The 24,007-nt window shown below is 39.9% G+C and overlaps 1 protein-coding gene across 1 annotated transcript in view; it reads left to right on the top strand.

Moving 5' to 3' along the window:
- Positions 1 to 24,007, top strand: part of LOC126188462 (uncharacterized) — a 189,779-nt gene that overhangs the window by 162,203 nt on the left and 3,569 nt on the right. Inside the window, exon 21 of the mRNA XM_049930066.1 lies at positions 10,373 to 10,483. Within this exon, the coding sequence (XP_049786023.1) occupies positions 10,373 to 10,483 (111 nt within the window). The remainder of the gene's footprint in view (positions 1 to 10,372; positions 10,484 to 24,007) is intronic.

Here is a 24,007-nt window from a genome sequence, read left to right as displayed (position 1 = left end):
GAGTTTGATCACTCCAGCTATAATGATTTAGGTTGTCTATTATTTCAAAAATTCATTTCAGATTAATACTGAGATTTCCAAGCCCTAGCTCTCAGAATCGGACATATCTTCACATTGCAAGAAGTAGGAAAGCAGTAGAGCAAACAAGACTATTGTCCAGAGTAGATGAGCAGATAATCCAGGTGTTAATATAACAGAAAAAAAGAATTTACAGAAGTTTTTATTTGTATTTTGTTATCTCTCTGTCAAGTGGTTGAATATCTTGGCTCAAGAAGCTGAAACTTTCCCCATAACACTGTTGTTAACCTTTCCACCAAAACCCTCAGCCCCGTGGAAGTTTCAGTGCTATCCAAAGGCCTCACCTTGAGCCATACACCCAAATTTAACCATGATGGACTTGTCAGAGACAATCCCTCCAACCAAAACATAGTTGCAACATTGAGCCCCGCCTCTCTGAGTTCATACCATCATCCAACCGTGATTCCCCCCCCCCCCCCCCCCATTACCTAACTACCTGATGATCACCTTCCAGAAATTCCTTACTTCCTCAGGTCCCTTCCTCAGAATAACAGCCTTTCAGCAGAAGAAAAAATAATGATACACAACCTCAAAACAAATCCTGTCCTACTCATCCTACCTGCAGACAAAGGTTCCACCACTGTTGTTATGAATAGGATTCTGCCAATTATCTATTTCCTCTACCTATAAACTCTGCCAAAGTGATCCCATCCCAGGCGCCCAATACAACCTCCAATCCCTGCTTAATGCCTTAGGTCCTTTGCAAAATCTCACCCTTGAATCCATTTCCCTCCTCACCCCTATGACACTGTCCACACCCACCTTCTACGTGCTCCCCAAAATCCACAAACCCAACAATCCTGCAACCCCCCCCCCCCCTCCCGAGAGTAGCTGGTTATTGTGCCCCCCACTGAAATAATTTCAGCTGTCATTGACCAACAATTCCAACCAGTTACCCATAATGTAGCCTTACACATCAAAGATTCCGATCACTTCCCTCACTGATTCTCCCCCATACCCACCCCTTTACCTTCTGGGTCCCTACTCGACACTGTTGACGCCACCTTCAACATCCCTCATGCCCATAGTCTTACCGCTATTGAACACTTCCTTTCTTAATGTCCTTCAGACTCCAAACCTGCTACTACCTCATTCCTCATGCACCATATTAACTTTATCCTAACCAACAACTATTTCCCCTTTGAAGGGATGGTATACAAACAAATCGATGGCACAGGCATGGGCACTCATGCAGCACCCTCCTGTGCCAATCTATTTATGGACCATCTAGAGCAAACCTTCCTTACCTCCCAAAACGCCAAACACTTAGTCTGGTTCAGGCTCAGATGCTATCTTCATGACCTGGACTCAGGCCCAAGACACCCTACCTCATTCCTTTACAACCTCAACACCTCTCCGATCCGCTTCAACTGATCCCCCTGAAGCCAGCATGCCACATTCCTAGACATTGACCTCCTCCACTCTGATGCCTCCATCCACATCTCTGTCTACATTAAACCCACCGACCATCAGCAGTACCAGTATTTCACACCAAAAAATCCCTCCCTTACAGCCTGGCCGTCCAGGGATAGCATATCTGCAGTGACAAGAACTCCCTTGCTGAGTATGCTGAGGATCTCACCAAGGCACTATCCCCCAGACCTAGTCCACAAACATATCTCCCAAGCCATTTTCCCTAACACACCCAATCCTCCTCCCCCCCCCCCCCCCTCTCCCCAAGAGCTGGCCACAAAGGAGTGCCCCCTTTGTCACCCGGTACCACCCAAGACTGGAACAACTGAACCACATCCTTCACCAGGTCTTTGATTACATATCATCACCTCAGTGAGGGACATCCTGCCTGAGATCTCTCCCACCTCTTCTACATTTCCATCCTCTTGCCACTTCCTATCCCAGACCTTTGCCACAAGGATCATATCCATGTGGAAGATCCAGCTGCAAGATCTGCCCAATCCACCCACCCAGCGCTTCCTATTCCAGTCCTGCCACCTGTGAAAGCAGCCAAGTCATTTACCAGCTCTGCTGCAACAATTACACAGCTTTGTATGTTGGTATGACCACCAACCAGCTGTCTAGCAGGATGAACAGCCACCACCAAATTGTGGCCAAGAGCAAAGTAGATCACCCTGTGGGTCAACTTGCAGCTGATCATAATATGCTCGATTTCAATGACTGCTTCACTACCCACACCATCTGGATCCTTCCCTCCACCACCAGGTTTTCTGAATGCTCAGATGGAATTTATCCTTACAATGCATTCTCTGCTTCTGTAATTATCCCGGCCTCAACATGTGGTAATATACTGCACCCACACACTCCACCCAGTGGTTTTACAGCTGTGTCCTGTCATCTCCTCCCCATTCTCATGTCTCCCAGCCTCTTTGTTTACTGCTTTCTGCCAATGCACCCACCCGTCTTTCCACACTCCTTTCCTTTATGCTTCTTTTTTCTCCATCTCCCTGCCTCACGACCTCCTGACAGTACACCTGTTAGCATTCTAGACCTTGCACACTCCACCAGACAACTTACCTCTGTCCTCCCACCAATACACTACTATCCCATGTGATAGTTGTCTTCAGGCCTCAGCTGCCAAATTTGGGTGTCGTGTGCATGAGGTGTGCTTGCTTGTGTGTGCAAATGGTGTGTGTGTGTCTCTCTCTTTGTAAAAAGACATTCAGGCCTTAGCTGCCATAGTTGGCAGAGTCATGTGTTTGTGTGTGTGTTTGTTTCTCTTTTGCTGATGAAGGCTGTGGGTGAAAGCTTTGTGTAAATGTCTTTTAATTGTGCGTGTCAGCAACTTAGCGTGTCTTCCTTATGGTAAGTAGCAATCTATCTTTTCTTACATTCTTGGTAACAAAAGAAAAGAGAAAAAAAGAGAATGTGAGTACAAGAACCCTGTCCACAGTTAGTGGAAGATGATTTGCCTCGGGATATAGATCTAATTTCAGACTTTATGTTCAGGCCCTAGTTTTCATGCAATAATAGTTTCTGCAAATGTGTATCGAAACCTATGCATTACTCCTATATGTATCTGGCAAAATAATACCCCTCACACAACAAGGCTACGAAATCCAAACAGCAAAAGAATTTGTCAGTACGTAAAGGAATGAAAGAAGTGAATAGCATAAGAGTGAAGAATCATACCTAAAAATATTTCCTTCCTGACAACATTGTGGGTCTGTGTGAAACTTAAGTTTCTCCCAGTGTATAAAATGTTCAAACAACTTACAGTAATGCAGTTGGGTGATGCCTTTGACAACCACAGGCCAGTTGTCAAAGAAGTCACCTAGCTGAATTCTCTTGTGGTACTGCATTTGCTCTGATAACACTTTTCCATTTGAGAAATGTCCTGACGGAATCATTCTCTATGTTCATCACTAACAGAACTTAGGCTATCCAGAAAGAAGCTCAAATGATCATTCAGTAAATGTAGTTTAAGTGACATGATGCAACCCATTAGGCGATATTATCTCAATAGTTCTTATATAGTGTTATGATAGTTCTCTGTATTATGGTTGCCTAAAAATTTCATGCAAACACTTGTGAAACAGACTTGTCGTTCTTTCAGCATCAATCAACAAACAATTTATGGCCTTACATATTTCCTTTATTTTTGCTTCACTGTTCCTTGGAAACATCTTTAAAAAATATATGAATCCTCACGACCATGCCTTTTGGGGACAATGAAAGGGGCTTTCACCGTGTTCTTCTGTCCATGCAGTAGGTCATTCTGAGTGGGTTGTTTTTTCCCCTAATAGTGACTTTTCCTGTCTCTGTTGCCCCATTCACATAGAAACAGCAGTGCTTGGTGTACTCGAGCAGCATGCCAAGATGTATTGAAGTTATCTTGAGATCTCCACATACACCCTTTTAGTAATCCTCTAACTGGATAATTGTAGTAGCAGTTTAATGTTCTCATATTTCCTTCAGATTAACTGTGCGAGCAACGGGAACAGAAGGAAATTTGTTTTCGTTGTGGAGAAGCACTGCTTTCTAACAGTAAAACCTCCTTTTACACTTTTCAGCTAACTGACCCAAAAAAGTGTAAAATACGGGAAAGTGTAAAATAGAGAAAAGCATAGACAACATAACAAGCGAAAGTGAATAAATTACTCCTACCGTCGTTCTCTTTATATTGCTCAAAATACGAAAATAAAAAATTTGAATTTTGTCCGTTTGAAAAAATCTGAAATAGTTAATTGTTTTTGTTTCTTTCTAACAGCAATTAGCCCTGCTCTTTTGTGAAACCGCATAAAAAGATATTTGTGTCCTAATGTGAGACTTATTATTGATATTCACTATAAAATTACAGTAAATAAAACTTTTAGCGCAATATTGGTTAAAACACTAAAGTTTAGAGTCTTCGTAAACAGAGAACAATAGGCAAAATATGTACAGCTTGTAGCTGACTAGGTCATTCAGTCCAGGGACATCCTGGGTGAGAAAGAGGGCAGAAATTATTGTCATGTTGCGGAGCATCTTGAGGAGGAGTATTTACATTTAACATCAGGTTGTACCAACATAAGGCTGCCTGGCTTGGATTAGCATTTTTCATGCAGAAGTTACAACAATTTGTGGAAGCCCATTATACAGACGGCCTTCTTCAAAAGCAGTGTTTCTTTGTGTAAACGACTGTGAAATTTAATTTAAGCTCTTGTAATACAATACAATGAGCAGAAGGATGGTTGCTACTAGACTCACTATGATCAGATCTGATTATCATTCACGCAGTGACTCAGCATACTTTCCCTCTCTTCCAAACACTGCAAATCTATAATACAGGTGGCCAGGATTGAAAACGCCTGCAATGAAGGCTTGCTTACTGCAAGCCTCTTCCATCTCTGCATAACTACTGCAACCTAGATGCATTGGAACCTTTTTAATGTAGTCAAGCGTTGGGCTCCTCTACAATTTTCGCTCCCACCACACTTCCTTCCTGTAGCAAGGTATCGATTCCTTGATCCCTCAGTATATGCCCTGTCAGTTTATCCCTTCTTTTGGTCAAGTTGTTCCATAAATTTCTTTTCTCCCCAGTTTCATTCAGTACCTTCTCATTATGTGTTTGATCTACGTATCTATTCTTCAGCATTCTTCTGTAGTCCCGTATTTCAAAATCTTCTATTCACTATTCATCTCAACTTATTATTGTCCATATTTCACATCTGCAAAAGGCTACATTCCATACACATACTTCCTCTAGTCTAATTCTGTCAGCATTACTGGAGCCAATTTGACTACATTCCATTCCCTTTGTTTCACTTTTGTTGTGTTCATATTATAACCACTTTTACAAACACTACCCAGTCTGTTCAATTGCTCTTCCAAACCTTCTGCTCTGTGACAGAAATATGACATAATCAACAGACCTGAAAATTTTTGTTTCACATGCCTGAACTTAAATTCCCTTTCCAGATTTGTCTTCAGATTCCTTCACAGCTTGCTCAGTTCATAGATCGAATAACACTGGAGACAGGTTACAAAACTGTCTCACTCCCTTCTCAACTATTGCTGCCATTTCATGTCCTTCGAAACTTATAACTGTGGTCTGGTTTAGCAGATGGTAGATTGGGCTATTGCATTGTTTTTCTTACTTGAGGTTATTCCATCTATTTTTGCATAATTGACTCTCCACAGATACAAAAAAGAAAATTTATACTCATTAATTGGGTATGAGGCATTTCTCCTTCTGAATTATCCCAAAACACAAACCATAAACCTTTACAGACTTAGAACAATAGTCACTTCCAACAATTGTCAGCACTCTCAATGCTTAGATGCAAGTTACAACAGACACATGAATCTGTGTGTACTAAAATCCTGGATGCAGATTTATAAACTGGAGTTTGTGTGTTTCAGTTCCTTGTAAATATTTCTGTTATATTTCAACAGTTAAACCTGTGTAAATAAATAAGTTACGGCAGAGACTAATAACCAATATGTAGTGTTTTCAAGGATTTTAATAGACAGAGGGTAACGTGTCACAATAAAAGTGGGCTGAATAGCCAAAAACTGATTTCATTTTGAAATTCAACACCCATATATTAGCAAATAACACCATTCACATCCTTTGTAACAGAAATGTTGTTGACAAGTGATAGTTAATGAAAGGAATAAATAGTTGGAGGTAGTGAGCTGTCGACAGGTGCATAAACAAGATGAAAATGTTGCCAGGCTTTCAGACAGTAATCTCTTCAGGTATATATGCACTGCCAGACTAAAAAGTGAAGCACGCAGAACACATGCTTGGGTGCCAATGTAACTTCATACATGTACATATCGTCAGCAGGTATGTAAATGATTACTTGCAGTTCTCTGCAGTAGGTTGGAATGGCTACCAGAGTGCATTAGAGTTGCTCATATTTAGCGTTTTTACCAAGCCCACTTGGGTATATAAGGTATTCGAACAGCGTCTGATGTTGAGTGATCACTGTAAAAGGCACAGATATGCTGCAGATTTGTGGCACGTTCGGATGTGACAATGGCCTGATATTGGACACGACTGTAAATTGAGGGTTGTCAAATTTCGCGTTGACCATGTCAGACAACAATAAGATAAGATCAATATTTTGTGTACTGAGCACATCATAAGCCCTTCATACCAGCACCTGTCATCCGAGAACATCCTGCAATATTCTGAGTTATCCTGCACCACTGGTTGGAGACTAACAGCTACCAGACTAGGGAATTAACATCCCATGTGCAGGATGACATTAATACCACAACTCAAATGGCTGTGTTTGTAGTGGTGCAATGACCGCGATGCATAACTGCCAATAAATGACATTGGACTGTGTGCGGCAATATACTGCTGTTCTGTACTATCCCAGATAATAATAATCAGCAAATATGGCAGCAATCTAGGAAGAGGTCCCGACTCAACACAAGAGGTTTCATTTTAAATTCTCTTCTCTTTCTGGGTGCTAAATTTTGTTGTCTGGAAGCTTAGCAACCTTTTCATCCTCTGACAAGTGATTGTCTATTGCCTGTACTTCTTCAATTATTTTTGTCCCCCCTCCCTTCTAGGACTTTCTAACTTTCCAATATCTCATTGACTAGCATTAAAATATAAATGAAAATTAAGTTCTGTGGTAGCTGAAGTGATGCAAGTTTTGTGGAGGTAAACTTATCCCTCTTGGATCATGCTATTGAAACAAATGATATGCTTTTTGATTAATGTTATCTACATCTACATCTGTACTCAGCAAAGCATCTTGTAACATATGGTGATCAGTACTTCTGATCAGACCCTATGGTATTCAGAGATGAGAACTCACAAGGGGAGGCAACAACATTCAGCTCTTGGATTTACTTCAAACTCGATACACTTTTAATAGTACACTAGGACAACATAATGTGCAAGTAGTAAGGTGTACCAGTTATATGAATTTGATAAAATTGCAAGATAAACTTTATGCATGATTGATGTATCAGTGCATTGCGATGCAGTGCACGAAATGGCAGCAGTCATGTGGAGCAGTCATGTGGTTAGCATTCAAGCGCACTGGATCACTGGATTACGTCTCGCTCATATATATTTTTTTTTTTCCCACCAACTCTAGTTACATTATTATGTACATATTACATTGGAAAGGTAATATGATGAAAAGACACATGTATTTGCATGGAATTTATTGAATTTCGAATGCTATTTGATTTTTTGCTAATTTTATTATGACAACAAATACTACATTTATAATTACAGCAAATAAACAACCAAATGCATAAAGTTTTCCTGAAAATGTGTGCCTGTCATGATATCCAAAACCTTGTATACCTGCAATTGAGTAAGGTACTGCGAACTGCTTGGCACCTGGATGCTTTGATCTACAGGCACAAGTTTCAAGGACAGGGGACAGGCTTGGAAAGGCCTTGTCAAACATCAATAAATAAAGGTGTAAATAACTTTAATCAATAATACAATGAGGTACAAAATGCCAGAATGTGAAGGTAAGATATGATTAATTGTTAGAGGCACATTTGAAGGTGTTCTTTTGACATTACAAATTTCAGGATGATATTTTTCATATAGGCACAGCTCATCAAAATTTTGAAAAATTTCTCTTCCTTTTGACAATTTGGAGCAAAATATTCCTAACACAACATTTTTGTAAATATCAATATCAAAAATTGGCGATATACAATTGAATGCATTTTAATAACATCTTCAGGAGAGAATTTTTTTGTTTGTTGTCAGTCAAATATGGAAAAGCTTGAAAGCGCTTGATAAAGCTTTAAACTTGCTTATATATTTGTTGTAATAATAAAAATTAGTAAACGCACATCTCTTTTCATCATATTACCTTTCAAATTCAATATGAACAAATAATGTGACTAGTGTAGAAGAAGGAGGAGAAGAAGAAGAGCAGAACTCGGTCCAGCTATCCACCAATTCTGAAGCTTGAACACTAATCACATTACCACCACCAGCTCATGCTCAGCGTCGCTGTGCACTGGTACATGATTGACACACAAAACTTCTCTTGCCATTTGCTTGAAATCTCCTAAGCAATACGTCTTATTAGTTTCACATTATGTTGTCCTAATGAACTATTAAAAGTGTGTGAAGTCTGAAGCAAATCTGTGATCCAAACATCGTGGTCTCCCCTTGTTAGTATGTCAAGTTAATTTACCTTAGTACAGTTCATCAGCTGTGGTTGTAAATAGGATTAAAGTGAAACTTCCTGGCAGATTAAAAATGTGTGCCGGACCGAGACTCGAACTCAGGACCTTTGCATTTCGCAACAAGTGCTGTACCATCAGAGCACCCAAGCATGACTCACGCCCCGTCCTCACAGCTTTACTTCTGCCAGTACCTCGTCTCCTACTTTCCAAACTTCACAGAAGCTCTCCTGCGAACCTGGAGTTCTGCAAGGTTCGCAGGAGAGCTTCTGTGAAGTTCAGAAAGTAGGAGACAAGATACTGGCGGAAGTAAAGCTGTGAGGACGGGGCGTGAGTCATGCTTGGGTAGCTCAGATGGTAGAGCACTTGCCTGCGAAAGGCAAAGGTCCTGAGTTCGAGTCTTGGTCAGGGACACAGTTTTAATCTGCCAGGAAGTTTCATATCAGCGCACACTCCACTACAGAGTGAAAATCTCATTCAGGATTTAAGTGTATGCACATGTGCACCTCAGTTTGCATGACTTCGGGTTTATATTTGCTAATCAACACTGTGTGATGATGAAACTTGTTAAATTCTAAGTCAATATTGCTACTCACCATATAGTGGAAATGCTGAGTCACAGATAGGCACCACAATTCCTTCCTGGATTTTCCAATCTTTAAATTGTAAGTCAATTGTATGTAATATTTGTACATCAGTAAATACTTTGGAAGGAAAAGTTATTATTTTTATCTTGAGTGAAGTTGGAAGTGTGCATTGGTACAGATATAGAACAACACACAACATTTTAAATATACTGATTATTAAATACAACAAATTCATGGAAGGAGGCATTAGACCTGTGGGGTTTACTCATGGTAAAGGAAGCAGAACATCTGCTAGTGCTTATCTGTAACTGTCATAGTGTGGAATCACTGACTCTCTTGATTCCACAGTCCTAAAGATATTTGCTCTTGCAGTAACATGTGCAATATGGACATCTGTCGGCAGTATACCGCTGTCTGGTGAGGCGTATTATGGAAACAACAACCATTTTAACTGAGTTGAATATGAATACGTAATAAATAATTATACAGGAAAACACAGTTTTCTTCCTACAGTTCATTATATTTTATTTTACAAGACTAGAATTCAGCTTAAAACTCTATTTTCTAGTGTCACTGCTTGAAAGATGTTACTCACGTCTTCTATTCTTATGTAAAACAAAGAACATGTAAGGGCCAAAGAAATTAGGTGTTAATTTGAAATGGATCGGATGTTATAATATGTATTAAAGAAATTAAGTGATGATACAAGACATTGATGGAGCACTGCCTAGTAGATTAAAAGTTAAAGATACAGTTTCCCATCGTATAGTATTGACAGTGGGTTAAATAGATTACCTCGGTCATGTAAAATAAAATAATTATTGCTGATGCAAAGGCAAAAATGTATTTTCTTGTGTACTTTTATTAAGATGGGAGAACATATGTTTATCAACAATACTGCCACCATATAAACAAGATAATACAGTCATTTTTATATTGAGTGTAAGCCTACTCTTTCCATCTTAGTAGTCACGTATTGGATGCTCTGTTGTGGTTATTAATGAAGCTATAACTGCGTGGCTTGTGTACTGTAAGTGGGCACTATATTTCAGGTTCTAGCCCATATTTTAGTGAAAAATGTATTTTATTTTAAATGCTTGTCTTTAGCCCTGTTAATATTGTTGCAGGTTACAAATTCCCATGAGGAAGGAGTCTACTGCCTTCCCCATGCTATTGATCTACTTACAAAAAAGAGGCATCACTTAAAATACTGCAAGTTGATGTATACTTATGATCAGGTAAATTTCCCTTTGCATAAAAAGAATATTCTGTTTAACGTGCATGCAATTTCAGACTGATATGATTTTTGACCCATACATGAGATACGCGTCTGTACAATTTGATATATGCATTAAATGTTCAGTTCAAAAAGTAGCAGGGGGCTCTTAGTTTCTTTTTACTATGAAGATTTCTGAGAGTATTTTTAATGCTGGCATACAGTTTAATGACATGTACTCTGATGTTTGGAAAAACTCCAGTGCTGTAGAAATAAAATCTATCATTGATATATTTACATTTTCATTTCTCTTAATTTTATTTTGCCCTGTGAATATTATGGTATTCACTTGCTGTATTAGTGTGTTTCTTTTTGTTCAATAGAATATAAATATTTCTCATGGTAGTCTACACAGACATGGATGCCTAAATGTGAAGGGGGGGGGGGGGGGGGGAGTGCTTATGTGTATGGTAGATGTGGAGTAGATAAATATAAAATACTTTGCTGTTGCAGCTGTGACAAAAAATGTAATAAATATCAATTGAGAAAATAGTAAAATTATGAGGCGGAATTGTTGGCCACTACTTAAGGAGGAGAAGCGCTAAGTGCTACTTTGAGACACATGTAAAAAAAAATAGAAAAAATAACTATTTGTCTTTTCTTCCTGGGGGAGGAAAGAGGGATAGGTTAAGGAAGGTAGGGGTTGCGGGAGAGGGCAGGGTCACGTAGACCATAAGTTGAGATGGACCCACACAGGTGTTGAGGACAAGGGGGGATACATATTTCATACAAAGCACTGGTTGTTATGCCCCCAAATATTTGGGCTGCAGTGAGAGTGGATTTTGTTTTGTTCATCAGTACCCACTACTTTTTGTGTGCCTTGAGTTAACTTAAAAAGAATGCATTCTTCATCATCACTACACTATAGTTTTGAATTTATGTCAACAATAACATCCATTTTCGATTCTTGTTTTTGGTTGCAAAGTTTTTGTCTAACCATGGTGTTGGTATATTTCAACTGGTAGCCACCATTTCCCACAATTCTTTCAGCTTCTCTGAACTGCATATGTGGTAACTGCCCCTCCAACACATCCTTAAGGTGTCCTCTCATGGGACATGAAAACATTCATGGACAAGGAGCTGGTGACATAACAGCATGGAATTCCGCATTCCACTACATTGCGATGTGTGAAAGCAAGAATGTGCCAAGTCGGAGTTTTGGCTCAAGGAAAGAAACACGACCAGTGAGATGCAGTATTGGTATTACATCACAAGCAGAACTTAGGAGATGCCATAGTGTATTAAGTCCATGGAGTTGAGCTTTGTGTTTGGTAGTTTTTATATTCTAGAGTATGGAATGTGAATATATGATTTTTGAACAAAAAGTATCTTGAGATCTCTCAAAACAATCATTTTAAGTATAAACAATATTATGAAAAGGATACATTGCTAATCACCAAAACAATAGGGATGTCACTTATGAATCATTCATAATAATTATGAATTTCTTTCAGTTGTTATGACTTTATGAACAACATGGCAAAAATTATGATTTCTTGTTGATTTATAAATGTAAGCATGTAAAGTGCTCAAAAGGATGCACAAGAAAAAAATCATTCTTCACCACTTGAATTCTCAACAATACAGTTGGTATACTTTTCCTTTTGTGCGTGCATAGAATTTGGATTACACCAAAAGTCATACATGGTATAGGACTTCATTCATTGTAACATGTGACCAGGTATGAAGTGATATATCTTGTGCAGTTGTTCTCTTTTATAGTCACATGATGTCTCTTCCTGGTGACAGATGTATGTTTTGTTGTGACATATTAACAAGCATTTTTTTGAATTTATCATAAACAAAGTAACATAGAATGCTGCTCTAGTGCATACTAAGCATGTGTTGAGGAAATGCGTGCAAAAGATTTTAAAATAAACAGTGAAGCAATTTGTGGTGCAGCAAAATGTGTGTGGTGACAGTACCAGGACTAGTGCACTGTTAACAAACAGAATTGTTCAAAAATTTAGGGAGAAATGCTCAAAATCGTGTCCTGTTTACCACATCTGATTGACGTGTTATGTAGTGTGTGCAGCCAGGATTTTTCAGTCGCGCATGATGGAAGAGACAGTTGGTGCAAACAGACACCGAGCAAAATTCATTCATATACAGAGAAGCTGAGGGACTCAAACAAGAATTTAATAACAATTTTTACTAAATCCTCGGGAGACGAAAGTTTGGTAACATGCGAGAACAAAAACAGGAGCACTAGTTGAACTGTGGCTTCTGCAATTGAGGGAATGGTAACAAATTAATGAGGTCCCAGTCTTATGCTCTGGCAACAGACAGCAGCAAAGATATGAATGGCGAAAATCTCTACCCAGTAGTTGTGTTGCTTTTCGATGCCGAAACTACACAGATTGCAGGTGTGATTCTCTCAAAAAGAAGGACAATACAGTCAAAGGAACATTCAGTGTTTTGGATAATGAACTATAGAAGAGGGAGAGTCCATGGAATAACTGTGTACGTTTTGCATGTGACAATGCACATACTGTGTGTGACTGGTGTTTCCAAAGGTGTAAGTTCTCTTATTTATTAAAGAAAATATTAATATTCATGTGCAAGGCTGTGCTTATCATCTTGTGCATGTAGCTGCTTAAAAGGACTATAAATATTAATATTGAACAGTGTTTAATTGACATTTTTTTATTACTTGCTAAAGAGCTCAAACAGGCAAAATGCTTTTAAGGTAAGTCAGTAAGTCTTTGGTGAAAAGCCACAGAAAATGTTTAAGTATGTTTCCACTAGGTGGTTGTCTCTGCGACAGTGTGGTAGAAGAGTAAAACCCTTTAAAAATGTTCTGCGAATCATATCCATGTAAGGCTATGTTGAAGTTTCTACAAGTTAAGGCACAGTTTGAAAGTCAATCTACTAAGCTTTATCTTTTGTTTCTCACCTCTGTTCTTCCACTTCTCAACTCTTTCAATATGTTCATCTAATAAGAAGCCCCATTTAAACTTCATTCAAAATTAAATAATCTTTTCATTGATTTTATTGTTCACTTTGTGAGAGCATTCTCAGTTTCGGAGGCCGATGGTAATTTGTTTCATGTAAATTTTGGGTCTCTTAAGGTACAGAAAAGTGACAGTCATTGGGGCAAACACGAGGGCTTACATAAAGGAAGTTGCTCTAGATGAAACTACATTGAAAAAATTTTATTCCAATGTCAGACTGTTCTGAACAAAAAACATGTGAATACATTGTGAACAAATGGCCAGTAAAGACAAGTTTCTTAAGCATATGTAAGTTGCTGATGTTTTCCAATGGAAATTGAAGAATTTTTCACCCCTCCCATCCCACCTCCTTGTCGATGCCTGCACTGTCCAGCACATTACTAATTGGCTTTCTTAGAAGTTGGCATCTCTGTAAAGGTGACACTGTGGAGCTGCAGACAGACACTGCTACACACAGAGCTACACAACAGTGCTTAGATTTTGACAGTTGCCATCCCTTCCATGTCAAATGTTCCCTCCCATACAGCCTAGGCATTCAAGGCAATGTATTCAGAGTGCAGACTCTGTACAGCAATACACTACCATTCTCACCTCAACATTCACTGGACATAATTACTCCACCAGCCTTGTTCAGAAGCGGATTCCTCGGGCCATCACATCCAATCATGGTACTGCTGATCCCTTCAAAAAACAGCTTAAGCGGCTCCGGAAAGGCTCAAAATCATGAAAAGTTAAATTTTTACTTTTTTGCGTTTTCTGAATCTGCAGACTATTACCTTTTAATAGATATATAATTTATTCAATTCCGAAGACTACAACTATTTTTAAATTTTTTTTGAAATGTGTTCTACATGGGCGTGACCCACTGTGGCGCTGTGCGATATGTTAATTACCTTGGTGACGGTGATTCTAAAAGTTTCAAACATGTTCAAGGACTGAAACCCTATGGTGATGATGTTGTAGTGCAGAAATTTGAGTGTATTGGACACGTACAGAAGCGAATGGGAACCAGACTTCGGCGACTGAAAGCTTCGTACAAAAAACAAAAACTCAGTGATGGTAAAGGGTTGGATGGGAAGGGAAGGTTAACTGACAATGTAATTGACAAAATACAGAACTATTATGGAATGGCTATTAGGCAAAATACACAAAGAGTCGACGAAATGAAGAAGGCTGTTTCGGCTCTTTTTTTTCATACTTCTTCAACCGATGAAAATCCCCAACATAGCTTGTGTCCCAAAGAAGAAGACAGTTGGTGTAAATATAACAAAGGATTGCTAACTGGTGAAGTGTACACTCATAAGCATAGTCTGCCTCATGCAATAATGGAGGTGATAAAACCTATTTTCAGAGACTTAGCAGCACCTGAACTGTTGAAAAAGTGTATTCACGGAAAAACTCAAAACCCCAATGAAAGTGTAAATAGTGTTATATGGTCGAGAATCCCCAAGACTGTATTTGTTGGAATAGAAACACTTCACTTTGGTTTGTATGATGCTGTTGTGACTTTCAATGATGGCAACATTGTAAGGTGCAAGGTATTTAGAAATATGGGAATGAAGATAGGTTCTAACATGGTACGAGCGATGCTTGCTTTAGACAAGGAACGCCTTCGGGCTGCAGACAGGGCTGTATAGAGTCTAGAAATACAAGCAAGAGTAAACAGGAGGAGGAACAAGAGGAAGCTGGAGGAGTAGTTTGCAGAGGATGAAGATAATCCATCCTATGGACCTGGAATGCACTAAAAAGTTAATCCAATCTTTGTCGCTCGATTCCCAAAACTTTTATTTTCTCATACTAATTACATGTTTTCTAAGGATCTTCCAAACATATTTGTTTCAAACTTTCAGTAAATGTTACACAGTACCTTCTGCATAATTTAACACAGCCTTTTTCCAAAAAACTGTATATTTTTGAATATATAAATAAAAAATTGCAAAAAAATGTTGTGAATTTTCATTACAATTGAAAAAAAATCATCTTTAATAACTGAACTAAAATTTTGTAAAATCCCTGTGTTAAGTTGTAGCCCATATTCCAATAAATAATCTGTAAAAAGTTCAACTTCCTACCTCAAATACTTTGTGAGGAAAGATGTAATTTATAAGCGTTATTTTAACATTGCAAGTATAGGGCGTTCCGGAGCCCCTTAAGAGTACACCTGTTCTCACACAGTATTATCTTGGTCATCAATGTATTAATCAGCTACTTTGACAAGGCTGTAACTTCCTAAAATCATGCCCTAAAATGAGGTCCAGTATGTCAGACATTTTTCCTACCACACGTAGATTAGCTTTTGCCCCTGCCTCCACAATATCCTGGTCAGACCCTATTCTCCTCCTACCACCACCTATACCAACCCTGTAACTGGCAAAACAAACTGAGAGCCATCTGTGAAAAGACATGTGTTGTGTCCCAGATGTTGTGTGAACACTGTTCAGCCTTTACATTGGTGTGACTACCAACAAGTTATCAGTTAGAATTAAAGTACATAGACAGAGGATCTACACTAGCAACAAACAATTCACACACATTCTTATTAATTTAACAGAAGTGTTCTCTGCAATGGTTGATGTTATTTATTGTAAATAATGTACATACTGCAATTCTTGTTGTATAGGCCAAAGACTGGAATGTTTCCCCAGTGGCCAGAAACCCATGTGGCTGCAAGTTTATCAAAAAGTAAATAAAAGTTACACACTGGAAGTTTTTGCTATTATGAAACTTTATGTAAAAGATATATACCTGTCTCTTGATTTTATGACCTGCCAGTAAATATCTTTTTCAGGGATGGGAGTAGCTTTGAAAAAAATCCATTTGAATAAAATTATGGAACGAATATCGATCTTGAAACCTATGTAATGAAGTGCGTTACTCCAGAGTGATGGTAGTCAATACAACATAAAGAATATGGTTATTATGCAAGCATAAAGTGACATTTAAAACTGAAAATGTGATGAAGATTCAATTGAGTTAGCAAATAACTCTACTATAAACGACAGTGTGTTGTACAGAGTATGTAATGTTCCTCTACCAGCAATTCAGTTTCAATATATCAACAAGTCCAAAATCGTTTTGATGATTTTCTCCATACTTCTTCAACTTTTGCTAACAGAGTTAATGCAACTGTATTCTGTACATCCATTTACATAAACAAACTATGTAATTAGTGCACCAGATGCAGCCAACAACTGCCACTGGAGAGTGCTGGAATCACAAATCCCGATGATGAACACATTTCATGAACTGTAGCAGAACATTTAAGAGCATGTAACAACCACAAAGGATACCACGTCTAGCATACTTCTCAATGAGAAACATATCCCATGTGAGGATGGGTTTAGGTCCTGCAAATCCCCTGTCAGCACTCCCTGTCTAACATGTGTCACTGTTGTTGCTACTATTTCCCTCCCCCTGTGTTCTCCTCTTTATTCCTCACTGCTTTGCTCTGACCCCCTTACTCTAGTCAATTATACTTCTGTGAGTCTATGAATCTTCATCTCCCTTGTTCTCTCAGCAGACACCTTCTCCCTTCTTTCAATTTTGCTCCTGCCTCTGGTTCTCACAACCTCGTTCCCCATATTGCCATATTGAACACATTGTTGCCCCCTGACTAGGCAAGAGGGTTCAGTGGTTAAGACACTAGACTCACTTTTGGGAAGCCCAGGGTGAAATTCTTATCCAGACTTACGTTTTCCATGGTCTCCAAAATTGCTTGAGGCAAATACCTGGATGGTTCCTTTGAAAAGGGCACAGCCAGTTCCACCAGGGTGAAATTCCTATCCAGACTTATGGTCTCCAAAAATTGCTTAAGGCAAATACTTGGATGGTTCCTTTGAAAAGGTCACAGCCAATTCCACCCAATCCTCCATCCTTCGCAGTCTGAACTTCTGCTTCATTTATGACAGCCTTGTTCATGGTGGAATGTCAAACCCTACTTTTCTTTCCTTCACTGCTACCTGTGCCTACATTAGGGCAAGTCCACTCAGGTGCGACACCCCTACCACTGCTTTTCTTTGCCATTCCTCCTCCACCTCCTCCTCCTCCTCCTCCTAGCACATTCACCTTTCTTCTTCTCCCTTGTTCTTTGCACATCTCACCTGCTCATCTCTTGTCCATAGGTTATCCTGTGCCTTCACGTTAACTTTTATGGTACAAGTAGTACTTTGCTGCTAGATTTCAGTGATTCACAAAAACTATTAATCATAAAAGCTACTTAAATTATTTTGAAGTGATGGCAGCTATGTCAGTTGAAGTATTGGTGGTGCTTGAGGATCTGGCACACACAAAGGCTTTTATGGAGTTACAGGAGAGATAGGGGTCTAAATCTAGGAATGTGATGGGTTGAGCTGAAGAGGATGTGATGAAATAAGTAGGAGAGATGATGTAAAGCTGTGATGGAATGTGATTCAGTTTCTTAATCCATATCATGAAGCTATCATGCTGAAATCTCAATCATGCTGGATTGTTAGGGTTCTGAGTGACTAGGGAGGATTCCTGTATATAATCCATAAACAGGTTGATGTACACTAATCAGCCAGAACATTTGACCATCTATCTAATAGCTGGTATGACCACCTTTGGCACGGATAACAGCGGTGACCCATCAGGGCATGGAAGCAGTGAGGCCTTGGTAGGTCACTAGAGGTAGTTGGCACCATATCTGCGCACACGTCAACTAATTCTCGTAAATTCTGGGGAGAGGGGCGATGAGCTCTGATGCCACATTCAATCACATCCCTGATGTGTGCGTTCGGGCTCAGACCTGATGACTTGGAGGTTGTGGGGGGGGGGGGGGGGGGGGGAGTACATCTATCAGAGATCACCATTTTGTTTCTCAAACCACTCTATCACTCTCCTAGCCTTATGACATTGTGCATTATCTTGTTGAAAAATGTCACTGCCATCGGGAAACATGATTGTCTTGAAGAGGTGAATGTGGTCTGCAACCAGTATACAATACTCCTTGGTTGTCATGGTGCCTTGCACGGGCTCCTCTTGGCCCATGGATGCCCCTGTGAATGTTTCCCAGAGCATAATGGAGCCGCCGCCAGCTTGTCTACGCCCCACAGTACAGAGTCAAGGAGTTGTCCCCCTGGAAGACGACGGATTCGTGCCCTCCATCAGCATCATGAAGAAGGTATCAAGCTTCATCAAGCCATGCAATGCTCTACACTTGCCAACATCCAGTGCTGATGATAATATGCCCATTTCAGTCATAGTTGCCAATGCCATGGTGTTAACATCAGCACATGCTTGGGTCATTGGTTGCGAAGACCCGCCGTTTGGATTGTACAGTGCACTGTGTGCTCAGACACACTTGTACTCTGACCGTCATTTAAGTCTGATGTTAGTTACACAACAGTTTCCCACCTTTCCTGTTTTACCAGTCTTCCCAGCCCATGACATCTGACGTCTGTAACAATGGGTGCCTCCCAACCCCATGATGTCTGGACATGATTTCACCTTGGTTTTGCCACATGTTGGAGACACTCACCACAGCACTCGTTGAAACCCCATAAGTTGTGCAGTTTCCGAAATGCTCATGCCTAGCCTCTGGATTCTCACTCTCTGCCCTTGCTCAAACAGCACGCTCACTGATACTACATGCACCGTGCATGTATCTGACTAGCAGTCATTCCTAGCCAGGTGATGCTGCTGTTGCCTGGATGGGTTCATATCGATAGTAAGTTGGTGGCCACAGTGCACTGGCTGATCAGTGTATGCATTAATTATGTGACACACGTTTGGTTGTATTAACCTTTCTCCAAAGATTTTGAAGTGAGAGTATGAGTCACAATTTGCACAAGGAATTAGGTGTTTGGTCTGGAGTAAACAAGACATACGGAAAGACTGTATTCACTGGCTGCAAGGTTACAAGCATGGGAGGGAAGTTGGTTTATAGGGAGGTAGCATCAGCTGTGGCAAGCGAACAGCTGGTTCATAACAACTTGTGACCTGTGGAGAGGCAGCAGTGTTTTGTGTATTTGGTGAGCAGTGTGTTGAGGCTGTAAGGAGAAACACTCTTAAGTGCTAGCACAGGAGCCAACCTCAGTGATGTATAGAGAATAGCTTGCTATGTGTATTTCTGGAATTTAACAGATGGACCCAGCATTTAAGTCTGATGTTAGTTACACAACAATTTCCCACCTTTCCTGTTTTACCAGTCTTCCCAGCCCACGACATCTGACGTGTGTAATGATAGGTGCCTCCCAACCCCGTGATGTCTGGACATCTCAAGGATATAAGGATATCTCAGTAGTCTCCCTGTCTCTTGTGTCTCTTCCCATCCTACCACACTACCGTATTTACTCGAATCTAAGCCGCACTCGAATCTAAGCCGCACCTGAAAAATGAGACTCGAAATAAAGGGAAAAAAAAATTCCCGAATCTAAGCCGCACCTGAAATTTGAGACTCGAAATTGAAGGGGAGAGAAAAGTTTTAGGCCGCACCTCTAAATCGAAACAAAGTTGGTCCATTGTAATATGAGACACAATTTAGGTCGAATGAATGACGATACAGCTACAGTAGTTTGGTTCGAGTCGTAAGCTTAGCAGTTAAGCTTTACCAGGTAGTCATTGCGATGCGTCAGGATCTCCGTCCGTATTTATACGAGTACCCTTCCTTTTTCACGTCCTTCGTCTGGTCTGAATCGATTGCTTATTTTGCTTTGATCTGATAAGTACCGTTTTCTTTGTTATCGGTGTTTACGTCAGTCACTCTAAACTGAAAATGCATTACTGTACTGTGTCATGCATTGTTTGTTGCATTCTGATAGTGCGTGTTTACGGCCTCTCGCCGCTCGCGGCATGGCTTGCTTTTGTGCACGCTACCGCCGCTTACAATTAAAAAAAAAGAGAGGAATCGTCTCATTAGCGAAACAATGCCAAGAGACTGCCATTTGTTGTTACTTACACTGCTGCTTTCTTTGATAATGATCAACAAGAACCAAATAATAGACTGCGTATGATACAACATGTTCTGAACGAGAGTTAGGCGAAAATTTTTCTCCGTTTGAAAATCTTTGCGCCCGCTTCTTTAGTACATCAAATTCTGCACAGAAATTAGTCATTTTAGATTTAAAAATCTAGTCACTTGCCGTGCTTCATTTCTGACTGTATCACTATTAGGCATAAGAATAATACGAATACAAACATGACACGATACGTATATTCTTCCGCGTTTGCTATTGTCTCACTAAAGTTTCATAGTTTATTAGGCAGACAGGATTTAAATGAGATAGCAGCAAACACGAAAGAATACATGGCAAAATGTTTATATTCGTATTATTCTTATGGTGAAGAGAATACTGCATGCGATTCACATTTCATCAGGTTCCTATTAGCAACCATCTATTCTCACAGGTAGGAAAAAATTCAGAACGTAGAGTTGGCCATATTGACAAACATCCCAAACAGTCTTGCCAGTTGGATTTTAGTAGTACATTTAAATTGTGTTACATTCAAAGATGAACAATACGGAATTTGTATTTGCTTCGTTGGATAATGTATGAAAATGCAGTGGTCGAAACTCGGGGCGGAGAAAGAAAGCTCGTCTTTCACCTTTTTTTTTTAATTTATTTACTGACGCAGAGGTTTTGGTACCCGTATTTATCTTTGTGCCTACAAGGCATGCCTGTGTAGCGGCCCGCATCTCGTGGTCGTGCGGTAGCGTTTTCGCTTCCCACGCCCGGGTTCCCGGGTTCGATTCCCGGCGGGGTCAGGGATTTTCTCTGCCTTGTGATGGCTGGGTGTTATGTGCTGTCCTTAGGTTAGTTAGGTTTAAGTAGTTCTAAGTTCTAGGGGACTGATGACCATAGATGTTAAGTCCCATAGTGCTCAGAGCCATTTTGAACCTGTGTAGCGCTACATATATTCGACGGCAGAAGTTAGTTGTGGTGGCACCTACCTACATTTTTCTGAACTTCCACTTGCTTTGCACTCGATTCTAAGCCGCAGGCGGTTTTTTGGATTACAAAAACTGGAAAAAAAGTGCGGCTTAGATTCGAGTAAATACGGTATTCTTTCTCACCCCCCTTCTCCCTCCCACCTTTGACCTACACCCTACACTGTTTACATCATCACATCCCTACTTCCAACCCCTAACCTCCCCCCCCCCCCCCCCCCACTCTCTCTCTCTCTCTCTCTCTCTCTCTCTCTCTCTCTCTCTCTCTCTCTCTCTCTCCCTCTCTGTGTGTGTGTGTGTGTGTGTGTGTGTGTGTGTGTGTGTGTGTGTGAGGGGGGGGAGGGGCGGGGGGGGGGGGGGCATGGGGCACTTGTGCAGTACTATGCCATCAGCCAGTGACCAAGATATGATCATACAAAGTATTTTTGTATTGGCTCTGTTAATGTTTTATTGATATATCCCAATATGCTATACACAATGACTAATATTCAGCAGAAACAAAATTAAAATTCATTGTGCACAAAGTTAGTGAAAGTGGACATCTGATTTTCTTAACATACATATGTGATTTTAACAGATAGGTTTAGCAGCACCATCAGATTGTCCTCTGTTGATGCTGTTATGTACAGGAAAGTATCACTATTCGACAATCATAAAGAAATTCAGAAAGACTTAGAAATTTCTTTTATTTCCTTAAATGAATGGAAGTTCTCTTTCAATTTTGATAAATCCACAATGATATGTATGACAAAAAGGAAGAACCCAATTGTACCCATTCACTATATTAGTACTCAACGTCTGGAGTAAGTATGTAGGGGTAGTAGCAAGAAGTGATATGAAATTGGATACACATCCAATCAGTAGTATGGAAGGTGAATGGAAAACTTGGTTACACTGAAAGTTGAAAATTTAGTGCGTCTGTAAAGGAAGTACTATTCCAGCACTTCCAGTTCTCATCGAGTAGGCATGATACCAGAAATTGAAAAAAATTCCCAGATGGCTACTAGACACATAACAGATTGATATTAGCCTATGCAGAAGTGTAACAGAGGTTATTCTTCTAAAAACCTGTTGTGTAAATGTAGAGACTTGGTAGGTAAACATAGATAATTTGTATTCAAAGGAGACAGTGTGACAAATCTTCTGCCACCATTGCATACCTTGCGTATAGATGCATAAGGTAAGAGAAACTAGGGAAAGTATGGTCAGACATTTTTCTCTCATTCAATATGCAAATGGAATAGCACAGAAATTTGTTAATAATGGTACAAAATACCTTCTGTTACACTAAAGTGGCTTGCGGAGTACTTACAGGGTGTAAAAAGAAATGTGTGTACTACGTTTAGAATGTTTAGGGGAGATAGAAAAAAAGCTGTATGCACCATTTACCCTCTAGGGACCCTTGAATGTTTTGATGTAGTGATCTTTACAGGCTATGCCCAAACAGTTGCTTTAGAGATGTTGCTGAAAATGTCTTCTGCTTACAATAATGCACAGCTCATATCTGTATGGTAAATGATTGTTTAACTTGATCAAAACCACATAGTGTTCCACGAATGGCTACAGTTTAAGGCAAATGGGCAATCAACTCTTCTGGAGTATCTAGTGGTGTGTTGTACACCAAATGCTTCAGCTTCCCTAACGAAAAGGAATCCATACGGGCAAGATGGGAGAACACGATGACTACACCCCTGCCAATCCAGCAGTTGGGCAAGACATTGCCTAAATGTTCTCTGACATAAATAGCAAAGTGTGGTGGGCCTCTGTCATGCTGGAACCATAATCATTGCCTGACTAGGAGCAGGACATTCTTCGACATTTCTGGTAGTACTTCACGGAAAAGATAGGGTAATATTCTCTGGCAACGTATTAAGCAGAAGATACGGCCCAATCAGGTGTAAATGAATAATACCAGCCCACACATTTATGGTAAATTTCTGTTGATATTGGAACACAAGAGTTGCTTAAGATTTTCCATCTCTCAGACACGGTTATTGTGGCTGTTGACTATTCCTTGCCTTGTGAAGGCAGTCTCAGTAAGCAAAACTCAGGGATTTTTACAATTTGGTGTGGACACCATTGGCAGAATTCTGTGCACTAGGGAAAGTCATCAGTTGATAAATCTTGTGCCTTCTGATATTTGGATGGATGCATGCCTGACTCCTGCAGGATGTTCCAACATTGGTGTTGGAGGTATTTAGTTCCTATGGATGACATATTGGTGTTGGGGTTGCCCTCAGTTAGCTACAACACAGCTTCCTCAAACTGAACAGTTAGCACACTGTGAGGTCCACCAATTTTCTTCTCACTTTAATCTAAGGAGTCCCTTTTCACAAAGAGGACCATCAAGTCTCTGAAATGTGACATGATTTATTTGATAAGCTCTTCCATGGAAAACATTCTGCTCTATTGTTGCACCTTGCCTCCCCATAACTTGGTTAGAGTGTAATCAGCCCTCAAGAAACTGCAAACATCAGTAGAAACTTTCATGTAAACACAACATAAGAAAAGCAGTAATAATGTTATTGTATATCCAGGAACATGGACACTTGTCAGTAATGAAATCTTACCCTTACTACCAATAAGGTATAATTGTGTTGCAAATTTGACTCCAGTGTCAACATGT

This window comes from Schistocerca cancellata, chromosome 5 (genome assembly GCF_023864275.1).
Source record: "Schistocerca cancellata isolate TAMUIC-IGC-003103 chromosome 5, iqSchCanc2.1, whole genome shotgun sequence".
Lineage (NCBI taxonomy): Eukaryota > Metazoa > Arthropoda > Insecta > Orthoptera > Acrididae > Schistocerca > Schistocerca cancellata.
The sequence above is the reverse complement of the archived record's forward strand: the minus strand, read 5'-3'. Positions and strand labels throughout refer to the sequence as shown.